General features: G+C 37.5%; 1 protein-coding gene across 1 annotated transcript in view; it reads left to right on the forward strand.

Moving 5' to 3' along the window:
* Positions 1-13,864, forward strand: part of LOC109324124 (adhesion G protein-coupled receptor A1-like) — a 552,135-nt gene that overhangs the window by 93,073 nt on the left and 445,198 nt on the right. Inside the window, exon 2 of the mRNA XM_019556021.1 lies at positions 1,409-1,480. Within this exon, the coding sequence (XP_019411566.1) occupies positions 1,409-1,480 (72 nt within the window). The remainder of the gene's footprint in view (positions 1-1,408; positions 1,481-13,864) is intronic.

Here is a 13,864-nt window from a genome sequence, read left to right on the forward strand (position 1 = left end):
ATATTCTGATATACATACATAATTTGCAATTACATTTTAATGCAGTAGGAAACATTAGGAAGCACAGAAATTAACATGTTAGTGTGTGCTGTTTTAAATGCAGCCACAAAAAGAGGATGTTTTTCAATAATTGCAGAAGGCTTTTTGATTTGCTATTTAAGAAAATGTAAAGGTTTATGAAGTTCTATTGCTTACTTTTGGCATTATTGTAAGCAATATACCATGATTACTGTGTTACTGAAAGGAGATTATGTGTATTGCAGCAGGCTGTTATCAATTTTAAAGTATATATTCTGTTTTTAAAGGGTATAATATTTCATGTTATTGGTGATGTGTTTTTATTCAAATTGGTAGAAGTGCCTTTCTCTGGCTTTTGGATATTGTACAGTCATTAATGCAATAGCTCAAGATCCTCTTCCTCTGGCTTTTGTTTACATACTGAAGAAAACTCTTCAGAGGAACCAAATGCCCAAGAAGGATTACCTTTATGTTTTGTTACTTGCATGCTGTTTTTTTGCTTCATATTTGTAATTATTAAGAAAATCTTGAATATTATTAAAATATCACTACATTTTCATGGTCTATGATGACAGTTTATGCAGAGCAGGGTCATGTGAGGCCAATAATAAATATTTTTGTAGTCTTCCATGGGAGTCAAATTATATGACATTTCTATGTTGATAGTTGCAAGGGGCCTAGATGTAGCTAAATGACTGGGGCTCCATGGAGGGATTACAAGGGAAAACTGTTTTCAGATGCTATTGTGTGCTGGTGTGTGGCAGTAGGGGACAGGAAGCATGGGGATAAGGAGAAGGATACTGGTCTGTATATCCTGGAAAATTCAACTCTGTCATGGGAGGAACTTTTCCTTTGTTCAAGTTCAAGTTTTGAGGGATCAGGTTGAGGCTCAGGCTGCCATAATACCATTCCCTCTGCCCATTGAGAAGGAAATGCGGGAAGGATTCAGTATTGTAGCATTTCTATTGCTTTATGGTCTGCTTGAGGAGGTTTCTTCACATACTTTCTTTTCCCCTCTCCCCTGCCACTCTCATTTGCAACATACCTAGTTTGCTGATGGTTTGACCACAGTGATCTTCACCAACTGGCCTTCAGCATGTGCTAGTGAAGTGCAGGTGCCAGTTGTTTTTTTTTAAGTTTTGCACTGAACCACAATAGGTTTGTTAACTTCCATCTTTGATATGTTCCTGTTTAATAAAAAGAAGTGACTGAATACTTGTGAAAACTATTATCTTTTTGTCTTGTCTTGTTTACTCCTATAAGGAAAAATGCAAATGAAGCAGAGAATTTTGTGATTACTATTTTACAGAGCAGTCATTTACTGTAATTATATGCTTTTAATCAGTGGAATTACATTCTGTTAACCAGATTCTTTCCTGACTACTTATAGGATTCTGAGCAACAATAAGATTTTGTGGTTAAAGAATGTCTCCTTCATTGGACTGAGATCGTTGGAGAGACTGTGAGTAAATGATCAGCCTCGTTTGCAATTTCCATTCAAACTGTTCTTCATATTTTGCAATGTGAAACAACTAACAGGTTGAAACTCAGAATTTCAAAGAAGTATATCAGAAGAAGGTTCTTAGGCAGCCTTCAGGTTCATAACCATAAAAAAGTGAATGAACTAGGGTGGACATGAAGAATATTGGCAAAGCACTGGCAACAATTTCAAACTTAAGTAAGCAGCTAGTTAAAGACTTGCACTGCATACTCTATCAAAGTGATGGCTGGCATATGCAACAGCAATGTACCTACAATATAGCCAGACTTATTTAATATTTTTAGTCTCCAAAAGTTCCCTTTGGAAATATATCTTGTGTAAAGAGACTCAGAAGTGTTAAAGCTCTATGATAGAGTATTTGAGTAAAACAGATCTTAAAAATGAATGGTGCAGCATTTAGTCTATATCACTTATTCAAGACAAACAAACGGGTTTAGGAAGAAAAATCTATAAGAATCTCCTAGGTATAAATCAGCAGCAATAGTTATATGATTTTTCTGTTTTTATGTTGCATATATGTTACTTGTATGAAAATAATCATGTAAGCTTGTATTCTTATTTTTTTACAGTTGTGGGTAACTAATATTGACAGTTTGCTCTTGTACCTGTCTAAAAATGCCCCTTCTGGTTTCACATGAATTATTTTTCTTTAGCTTTTCCTTAAAATCACTGCAGTATGGAATGGCTGATGCAAAATAGCTGTGTTCAGCATTGGAAGTTATATTTCAGTGATGCATGACATGTTTGTATGTGCAAGCACTGTGATATGAAATCTAATCTATCAGTAATTATATTTTGTATTCTACATGAATAATGTTCTTTATACTTAAAGTTTATTCTAGCTGTGTATCCGGAAATTAGTTAGGCATGTGATTCATCTAATTATAGGCAATGGGACCTATTTATGCCCTTGAAAGTAGGAAAGTTCTTAACATACACTAATGGGTCAATATCTGAATGAGGAAGATGGCATATACTAATATATATATAGATGTTTTCTTTCACTAGGTGCAGATGAACTTATTTTCAATGTAATTCTGTTAAATGTCAGGCTGTTACTTGAAATTAACTATGCATGTTACTTACTGCTTTGTAAGGTAACACAGCTTTGTAAGGTATAACAAATCACTGGGCTTATGAAGAACAAGAATCTGATATCATTTTGCACAGTTTTGATTTTTTTTTCTAGAATTACAAAAGTAGTTGGGAAGAGGTAAAGTAATATCTTCAAGTTTTTGTAAGCTTATTTCACAGTGTGTGTAATATTACCTGTAGAGTTTCAAATTGGCTTACTCCAAATACTGCCAAATGGATTTAAAATGAACTGAGGAGTTATAAAGAAAGATGAATACAGAAATTCTTTCAATGAGTTTGAAGATGTTGCTTGCTGTAGTGCCACAGTAATTGGCATTGAGTGTGCTTCTATCTAACGTCTTTTTTGATTATCTAGATGGAGGAAGACTGAAATATATAGGTGATACTAAACTGGGAGATGGCTTAAAAAAGCAGTGAGAAAAGCGATAATACAAATGGGACTTGGATTGAAATCATGAGCAGAAATTGAACAATGAGATTTCTTATATTTTTGGACAAATGGTTTGAAAAATGAAGGCAATCAGCTGAGAGATGTAAAAGGAATGTGATACTACTGGAAATATTTAGGGATATGCCAGACTGTTACACCTAATTGCAGCTAAACAAAAGCCAGTGCTGTTTTCTAGGTCAACTACAATTAAACAATACAACGATGTAAGGAGCTAATAGTGATACCATCTTTTATCTTAGATACTCATGTAGTGAGTGTATCTTCACCATAATGTGCTGCAGTGAAATGCTGCTAACTCATGTGGTTTTGAAAACTGTACCCTTCCATAGAGTTACTCTGGGTATGTTGTCACCATGTCCTTAGAATTCCTAGAGAAGGGTATTCTCAAGCATATCCTGCCCACCCAGTCTCACTCGTATCTACTGTAGTCTGATGTATAGTGGTGAAGCTGATCTGGAAGTGCCTTAGTAGCTCACCATGCTTGAGAGTGGTCTGAGGAATATCCTGAAATGGCTTCATCACTGCATTTCCAAGTTTGGAGCCTGTGAAGAGTGGATTGGTGGGGCATGGTTACGAGAATCACTCCCTGAGACCGCTGGAGATATGCATGTAAACGCTCTTGAAGATCTTGAGTGACTTGATTCAGAAAGAATCTGGTCTATTAGTAACCTAATCAATGAACTGTCTTTTTTTCACTTTATTCACTACACTACTTCTCTGGTGCGATGTCACCTGGAATACTGTATTCATTCTGGAATCTGAAAAAATGGAAGCTAAAATGAATAGTTGCCAAAAATACTGATTTACAAATAAAGAATAAAACATCTAAATATATAGCTTTGATAAAATACTATTAAAGACTTTAGTGGTTTAAAGTATTTATCAGCGATCAGGCAGCTGGAAAGGTAGATTCTAAATGTAGCTTCAAATCCTACTGTAGGCTAATACATTCTTTTAAAATATTAGTTTTCTTATTTGTAATTGCCCATCTTCATTAAAACACTTTGAGTTAAAGGTGAAAAAGTGTTTTACAAGTTCTAAGTGTTTATATTTATTAATTTGAAAAGAATAAGCAGAAAGGAAGAGGAGGGATTTTGTTGGGAAAAGTATTTTTGCCTGGATCATCCACAGTGTTTCATCTCCTCCACATTCTGGCCTCCTCCAGCAAGCTGTACTTCAGGTCTTTTGCAAACATCTTTAGGGGTCAGCATATTCTTTAAATTAGTAGGGGTTTATCTGCTACATTGGAGGGACCTGTAAGGTGCTAGTTGATTTGGAATCTCCTGAGCTTCCTTAAAAGAATTATCTCAACACAGCAATGGGACATAGTGTCCCATTTAATACAGTAGAGAAAGCAGAAAAAAATATTCTGTGATAGAGGTGAATTTCTGTTTTAAGAAGTTGGAATCACTTAGGAGAGGAAGAGCTCTTTCAACTGTGTTGAAAACATTAAGGATAACATTAACAGTGAAAAATAAATTTGCCACTAAGACAGATCTGTAGCACATGTTGATTCCTTACTTTGTTGGATACTAATATTTAAATCTGTTTCTCCTAAATACATTTATTATGTAGAATGGGTTATACTTTAACATTCATCACAATGTACTTTGGTCTTTCCTCAGAGAATTTTAAAATGAATTATTCTGTCTAATCTGTCTGTTGTTTGTTACCATGGTTCCCAAGGGCTTAACTAACTCCTCTCTCTCCCTCCCTTGTCTACCCAGAATTTTATGACCAAACCCCAAAACAGCCTAAATAACTGTGGTGGAGCATACTGCACATATACATTTTATGCTTGTTTTTTATTTTCAGATGTAGAAGAGATAATAAAAATAACTCCCAAAGTTGGGGAAATATTTACAATGTTATAAAAATGCATTTTATAAGTTTCCTATTGTAACTATACTAAGAACAAAATATCTGTCAATTCTCCATCAATAAGCTATTACTTGGGAAAAATATGGATGAGAAAAATTAATCACCATAAAAATAATTATAGCCAGTGTTTCACTTTCTGGACTGCCTCATAAAGAATTTTAAATTTTGAGAAAAACAGCTTTGACAACAATACTCCTTAAGAGTGCAGTTGGATATTTCCCATCAACCCTATACATACCTAAATCAGGAGTAGGGTCCATTATGTAGGAAAAAAACGTTTCCTTCTGAAAGCGCTGGGGTATGTGGGACCAGGGAATTACAGATTTCATAGACATTAGGGCTGGAAGGGACCTCAGAAGATCATCGAGTCCAGCCCCCTGCCTGAGGGGCAGGAAGTCAGCTGGGGTCATAGGACCCCAGCAAGATAAACATCCAATTTACTCTTGAAGGTGTTCAATGTAGGTGCTTGAACCACCTCTGATGGCAGGCTGTTCCAGACCTTGGGGGCTCGGACAGTAACGAAATTCTTTCTTATGTCCAGCCTGAAACGGTCTTGCAGGAGTTCATAACTGTTCAACCTCGTCATCCCTTGGGGCGCTCTGGTGAACAAATGTTCCCCAAGAACCTGGTGGGAGACCCCTTATAAACTTATAGGTGGCCATCAGGTCACCCTCGAGCCTGTGCTTTTCCAGGCTGAAGAGTCCCATGGGTCTCAGCCTGTCATCGTAAGGTCTGTTTTCCTGACCTCTGGTCATGCGTATGGCTCTTCTCTGGACTCACTCAAGCTTTTTCACATCCTTTTTTGAATTGTGGAGCCCCAAACTGGATGCAGTACTCCAGCTGCGGCCTCACCAAGGCCGAGTACAAAGGGAGAATGACATCCCGGGATTTGCTTGAGAAGCATCTATGGATTTAGTGCCTCTTTAATTCAGAGAAGTTGTTAAAATCTGTCTAGAGTTGGTTGAATTAAGCTGTGGAAAATCACCATTTAAGGACATGCAATAGGATATGTTAAACATTGGGTCCTTAATTTTCTAGTCATCCTAGCTGTTCTGTAAGTGTATTCAAGCCGCACTGAACTGTTCTGAAATTGAGCCTTTTAGAGAGGTATAGATTGACCTTTTAATAAAAGGCCTCTAGGGAAGAATTACTATGTTGGAAGACCCAAGATCCTGAGTTCTGGTTTCACCTCTTCCCCGGAGTGGTATGGACAAACTGTTGTTATTGAATAAGGTCTTACATCCCTATCTTCTGACTGAGGCAAATATTCTGAGGGAGACAAATATTCTCATTTCTCTTCTGTCTCTTATTTCCTTTTTACAAAAGAAGTAACCAAATGTGGCAGAAGATCACTTTAGTGAGGGTGGGGTCTAGAACCCAGTGTTGTAACACGTTATGCTCAAGTTTAATTTATTTAGGCACTGTGAGTTTTCAAGAAACTATGCTCAATCTGTGTGCTTAGGTACACTATCTGGAAAATGATGCTACTCCTGTATGTGTTAGGAATATATTCCGCACCTTATACATCATTTAGTCCACAGTAAGTAACAACCTTCTACTGTTGCCAGCTGATCATGTTGCCTTTGTAGCTCAAGTGGGTCTGTGCTCCAGTGGTACACCCAACTCAAATCTCACCTTAATTTAAATCAACATCAGCCTCTGATTTTGCACTAATCAAGATAATGGTGTCCTGTGCCAAAACTCTGTGCTCCAGACAAGAAACTGAGATAAAAACAGCAGGATGGATTTTGAAGGATGGGTCTTCCTTTGAAGTTCACACTATTTCACCTTCCTGTGCTTGCCCAGATCTTCAGCTCCTGGTATTTTCTGAGTATTGTAGCTCTCAATTAAGTATCTCCAGTTCATTCTACTACTGATGTCTCTTAACCAAAGCTTCCTCTTCCTCCTTGTCATTCCATGTACCTTTTCTCAAACAAACCAAGAAAATAGGTGGACTTCATCTATTTAAAACTTAGTCAATGGGTAGGACTCTTAAACAAAGCCTGAAATGCAGTTATGGGAATGTTTATGCCTTAGTTTATTTGAATTACCTCAATAGCTTATATTTTGTTTCTGCATACCTCTTCTAAAGTTAAGTTTGTACTTACAAATATTATCACTGTAATGTTTTCTGTTTCCTGCTATTTTAGATTCTTTTATCTGTGAGGCAGAGTATTCAGCAGTATTAGCTAGCAATGCTAAAAGAAATTCAGTTTTGGAAGTACAATTGTTTCTCTAAATTCATTAATAAAGATTAGAGGTAAAGTTAAAATATTTTCTGAACACTAATAATGTACTCTTTATAATGTCTTTTACTTGACATTCTTTAAGAAACATCCAAGTATCCTGTATCTAAGGTGCTGATACTGTATGAACTATCTGCCAGTCAGATATGAACAATGACCCACAAGAGTACTTTAGACATAGTATTCATTGTCTTTCCAGACTAAGAGTTACTGCCTGGCACTAACTCAGTGAGATTGAATCACAGATTTGTTCTGACGTGGATCATGGTGCATTGCTTCTGTTCCATTGGGTTTGCTGTGTATTGCTGACTAGGGGTATTAAAGGATGAATTTTGTCATTTTGTCACTCCAATTGTGAGATGTACAAAGTTTCTGTACACTTGCATTTTGTCCTGAGTTATCTTATAACCTTGACTTTGAAAAATCAAGGGTTTAATTGGAAGCTAAGTGGAAACTTATTGGATTTTGGTTTTTTTTGGTGGTGAGGGAAATAAAGGGGTGGGAGGAATGGGGCAGGGCAAGGAGGATTCATCTTGTTGAAACATGACAATTTGATAGGTGCAAGCTAGAACTGACATACAAGGTGGAGATCAGAGTCTTTCTTCTTGAAGTTATTTCTTTGATGGGAAGTTCACATTGCTTAACATTTGGAGAGGTTCAGATTTCTATTTGATTTTTTTAAAACCAACTAGTTTAGGAGTGGTTGAGTCTGGGAGTTTGTATTGGCTCACTGTTCCTGGTAGTTATTGCTATTGCCTCTCTTTATGCTATGGGACTGAAGATATGACTGTTGGGGGAGGATCGCTCTCGGGCATACCTCATGGACTTGCTTCTATTTTCATTTGTTAAACCTGGAATTGTTTGCTGAAGCCATTCTGAGGGCACCCCCTTGATGACCACTGTGATGGACTGTGGGTTTTATTGTGATATTTTTGTGTTAACTGTGTTCATGTTGTTATAATCTTGTGCGATTCAGTTTACATCATTAGCCTGTAGATAGAGAATGAAGAGTTAAGTACTAGGGCTATCTACATGCAGGAAGAGACCTTTAGCATCATCAGAATCTTGAAGTGTCTTTGTTAACATACCAAAGTCTAACCTATCGCCCAGGAGGTGTTCAGATGAGGTAAACATGGAAACAGGAGAGCAAGAGGGGAGAAGTAGCCTGGCAGTTCCAGGCCAGAGGAATGTAGGGACTGAGGGAAGTAGAGAAGTTTTAGGGAGCTGGCGAGACTGGAAAGGGAGAAGTTCAGCATCTTTGAGGGAGCTCAGGGTTATGCCTAACACCTTTAGAGGAGGTAGAGAACCTCTGGCCCCAGTAAAAGCCTTTACTAAACAGACTGTCCATTAGGGCTGTGCAAAATTTTGCCGGCTGTTTGATTTCAACACTTTTTGACTCATTTCAAGCTCAAAACAGTGAAATCAAAATGAAATGAAGGGCTTCAAAATGGCATCAAAACAAAACAAGGGCAGTCAAAGGTTTCAAAATATTTCAAGTTTTGAAGCAGCCCAGCTGAGTTCCCCTCCACAGCACTAGGATTGGGTTAGGGAAGAAAACTGAGCCCGATTGCTCAGTTCCCCTCCCCAGTGCTGCGATCCGTCAGGCTGGGGAAAGCAACTCAGCCCAGCTGAGCTGAGCTCCCCTCCCCAGCGCTATGATCAGGCTGAGTTCCCTTTCCCAGCCCAGTGGATTGCAGTGCTGGGGAGGGGAACTGAGCCCAATCTCATAGCCCCCGCAGCCCTCCTGGGGTTGTGGGCCCCCAATCTGCCTGCCAGATGAGAGAGGCTGTTTTGAGCTTCCCCATTATAGCCTGTGGGCAAAACTTGAAACAGCATTACTGTTTTGACAGAGTGAAACAGAAAAGTGGTTTTGAGTCTAAATGAAATTCAAAACAAAACACTGTTCTATTGAAACGTTGAAATGCAATCTAAAATGGAACAATGCCGTTTTGCACAGCCCTACTGTCCATTGTGCTGCCTAGAACTTAATGTTGCGCTTGGTTTCCTCCCCCCCAGCAAGAGGTGAAACCCTTCTCATGAGCAAAACTGGATGTTACCCCAGGCTAATAAGCATTTATATAGTAGTTCACATTAGAGGTACTAAATTTTAATGCACAGCAGCAAAAGTGCATTAATGAATGTGTAGACACTGTAGAGGAGGATAGGCTAGATAACCTCCAACTCCCTTCTCCCAGGAGAAATATGGTCTATTTATCCCCAAAGTCATGGCTTCATCAGGTATACTGTGTCTCTTATACTGCATATTTAACCACATACCCTTGTTTACTGTACATACATTGGGTACCAACTGTAGAGCAGTTCCAGACCATTACAATATATCAGTGTCTTTAGTTACAGTTACAAGTTATACATAAAACTATTACATTTTGGTATAATTATTTTCTTTGACTTCATAAAACACTGTAAAATCAAAGTGGTAGCACATTAACTCAAATTTGTATGAAATGGAAGGTCAAAGAAGAGAGGCATGTTAATCAAATTAGACCACAGAAGAACGGTGGTGTTGTACCTGTTTCGAATACCTGCTTTACACTTGACATCTTCTCAGTGTACCTCAAACTAAAAAAAGACCACTGGTTTGAATGTATTTGTTCTAGAACATACAATTTTCTTATTTTTGGTAGTCTCTCTTATAAAACATAGCAGTGGCATTTTAACTCTTGGTTGAAATCTTACTAATATTTCTAAGGCTTCTGAAGACTTGAAGAAATGATTAAATAGTTCAAATAGAAACTTGTACCCATAGCTCTTTTTGATTTGGGGATATTAGAAAAATTAAGGTATCTCTTGTATAAATTATTTAAGTTCAAATTTACAGCTTTTCAAAAAAGCTCCTCATAAGCAAATATTGTCCAAGAGTTGACATATTAAGTGTTGACTCCTACTTGTGGAGCAGGAGATTGGAGAAACTTAAAGACCTCACCCCAAACACAGCTGTACCCTTTAAACATGATGCAAAACACTTAAACTTGAGGATATTTTTAAAAATTGTATTGGCACTGCTCCAAAAAGCCAGCTAGATAAGAGAGAGAGAGATGTAATGAAATGTAGGTGTCACTGAAGATGCGAGTGGGGACTTTAAGAACTGACTGTACTGTAAGTAATTGATGTCATGGTTGAAACTACTGAAGTATAATTTCATTATGATCTCTGAGTTAAGCTTCTGTCTGGCTTTTTATAAACAGACATTTGGTGCAAACAGGGCAACTTATTTTTTATTTTATTTATTTATTTATTTAGCTGTAACTGGTGGCTGGAGAGAGTCAGGTTAGAAAATTATATACTTCTCAGTACTGTGGCATGCTCACAGTTTACATTTTATTTGTTAAGCTTGTTAGTTCAAGCCAGTAGCTACCTCTTCTACAACATGTAGATTAACTGTTGAGAATAGGAGAATCAACTATGTAAGCATACTGTGATTTTTGTTTTTGTTTTTTGTTTTTTACAGAAACACGTTACAGAGAAGTTCATGTATTACGCCTTAGTTAAGCAATAATAATTTGGAAAACACTGAGACATTCAGAAAGTCAAAAGTAGAAATATGAGGGAAAGAAAATTTAAATACAGCTCATTCAAATAGAACTCACAATATTGCAAGTTTATCAGATAAGATGTGATACCACAATTAATAAGTAGTGTGTTACCAAAATAATAGAACTTCCAATAAAAAATCAACATCATGACAAAATATTTCTGGTATTTGCAGCAAATTTTAACTTTGTTAAATTTCTTGCCACGTAAGTTGGTTTTGCTTGGTCAGAAATCATGTACTGTTTTGAGTAGATTGAGCCTCTTCCATATATTAAGAACAGTTAGGGCATAATTGTTTAGAATTATGTTCTCAGAGGGAGAGACTACTTTATGCTCTCACTGAGCCAAATTAAAAAAAGAAACGAACAAAAAAGCTGTGCATCAAGAAATGCTATCATGTCCTGCTTCAAATTTTGTATGTACCTTGTCTCTGCTATCCCTTAAATCTATCTAGGATTTTAGTATGGCCAATGGCCTTATTTGGCATTTCTAAGCCATGGGTGGCCAAAACATGGCCCATGGGCCAGATGCGACATGCCGAGCCATTTTGTCTGGCCCACGGGGCCCCTAAAAAGTTTAGAAAATTTATTTATCTGCCCCTGGATGCCTGTCATGCGGTCCTCGATGGCTTGCCAAAACTCAGTAAGCGGCTCTCCAGCCAAAATAATTTCCCACCCCAATCTAAACAATAGAGAGTTTCCTGCCTATCAAAGTGACTGCAACAGCATTAGTGTTTGCTCAACCTAGTATAAAACTGTCATTTTTGGATGTACTTATGATCCTGGTATTTAAGTCCTCTTCTGACAATGTGGTGGTTGTGCTTGTATAATGTGTTAAATATAAAGCCAATATTAGACATAAGTTCATAAAATAAAACATTGACAAGTTATAAAACATTGAGTTAACCTTAAATGCTCTTAACTCTAACTTGGGAAGCTAGAGAAGAGAGGGAGATGGAACATGTTAAATGCCTCAGAGATGAGGAAGGGTGGGGAGAATGAAATTCAGTTAAGAGGAGGATACTTGTGACCTTGATTAAAGTAAATTTTTTTCCAAACTTCTGTAATATCCAGTTAAGAAAGCATCTTTCCATCTAGGCCAGCAAATTGGGGGTGAAAGTTCTGTTTTATGATGTCATAATACATTACACTACTTGGTAATGGTGGTCTTGTATCTTATCTGATACATTTACATTGTTGTGAACTCCTATTTAAATAGTTTATTTAACTATTGATAGACTTATCATTACATTTGTGACTTTTGCAATGAATTGTTTTAAAATCAAATACACATTTAAATTTTATTTTTTTCCCCTTAAACCAGTGTAATGCCTTAATTCTATTAGTATGATCTGTATTAGATGGATCAGTCTACTGACTGATAGAAGTCTATTGCAGAGTTCCAGTAAGATACAAATATTACACATTGTACTACAAAAATATGAAAATAAAGGCTAGATGAAAGTATTGTAAGGTGGATACTTAAGTCACTGATAATCCTGCTCATTGAGTAGTTACTGATGGCTTGGTTTCTAGCTGGGAGGAGATATCAAATTGGGTTTCCCAGGGATCTGTCTGGTACTATTCAACTTCTTCATTAATGATTTCAATGATGAGACTAAGTGCATGCGTAGCAAGTTTGCTGATAACACCAAATTGGTTGGCATTGCAGATACTTTGGAGGGTAGGACGTGGATGCAGAATAACCTAGATAGGTTGAAAAAATGGTCCACAATCAATTGGATGAGCTTCAGAAAGGACAGGTGCAAAGTCCTGTACTTGGGTTGGAATAACCACATGTACAAATACAGTCTAGGGAATGACTGGCCATAAGCTGAATATAAGCCAATAGTGTGCTATTGTTACAAAAAACGGTAAATAGCATACTGGGTTGTATCAGTAGGTGTCACAAATCAAAGCAAGTGATTCTTCTGCCTTATTCAGCCCTGGTGAGACCACAGCTGGAATACTGTGTCCAGTTTTGGGCCCTACACTTCAAGAAGAATGTGGTTAGATAGGAAAACATCCAGCAGAAAGCAACAAAAATGACTAGAAGTAGGAAGCGTGACTTAGGAGGAAAGGCTGAAAGTGTTAGGGTTATTTAGTCTGGAGAAGAGAAGACTAAGCGGGGGGTTTGATAACAGCCTTTGAATACCTAAAGAGAGGTTTGAGATGGGTTTTTCTTTGTAGCTTTAGGGTACATAACTAGGAGCAATGTTCTCAAGTTGCAACAGAAAAAGTGTAGGTTGGAAATTAGGAAGAACTTTCTGACGCTGAGGGTTGTCAAGCATTGGAGCAGGCCATCTAGAGAAACTGTATAATCTCCATCCCTGGAAATTTTCAAGAGCAAGTTGGACAGTCACTTGGCTGGGATGATCCCGCCTTATGTAGGGGGCTGTACTTGATGGCCTTACTGAGCCCTACTTCCATCCCTACTTTCCTATGATCCTAAGATAACAGAAATGCTGTTGGTATCTTTTACGTTCCACTGTCTTGTTGCCAGATTATGACTTTACTCTCCCTAAAATATATAAGACTTCTTTAAAATGTACAAAACATTTGGATTATTTCTTGTAAATCATGGACACTGTAGAAACCCATTTTGGTTCATCATAATTCAGGGTCAGTAAGAGATTTCCACCACTATCTCATGGGACCAAGTTATTTAATTTTATACATTGTAACCTTTTTGTTAAACATGTTGAACTTCATCTTGTTTATTCATGAACAGCTTTGTTAGTTACCACAAGATCCTTTAAGATTTCACATTGGCAATGCATCTCTTAAGACGATGTGTTGTAAACAAAATATTTTTATCACTGCTGTGCCCTGTCTTTAATGAGAGGTGTTATTTAATTCAGTTCACCAATTTATTTTAATCCTAAAATTGCTGTGGTGAATACAGATTTATATCACTGGTTGGCAACATCTTTTTAGCAGCAAGCTGAAATGACCTAGTTCGGGTCAGAGGCAGTCTGCTGCTAGGTGTCAGGCATGCGCAAAGATCACAATCCAGCCCCAGTTCAGGCAAAGCTTCCCACCACTGAAATGCTACTGGAGTCCCCCGGTTCCATTGGCTAGACACAATGTCCCTGGAGGATGGATTTAGCCCACAGGCTGT

The sequence above is a fragment of the Crocodylus porosus genome, unplaced genomic scaffold (genome assembly GCF_001723895.1).
Source record: "Crocodylus porosus isolate Cpor-Errol unplaced genomic scaffold, CroPor_comp1, whole genome shotgun sequence".
Classification (NCBI taxonomy): Eukaryota; Metazoa; Chordata; order Crocodylia; family Crocodylidae; genus Crocodylus; species Crocodylus porosus.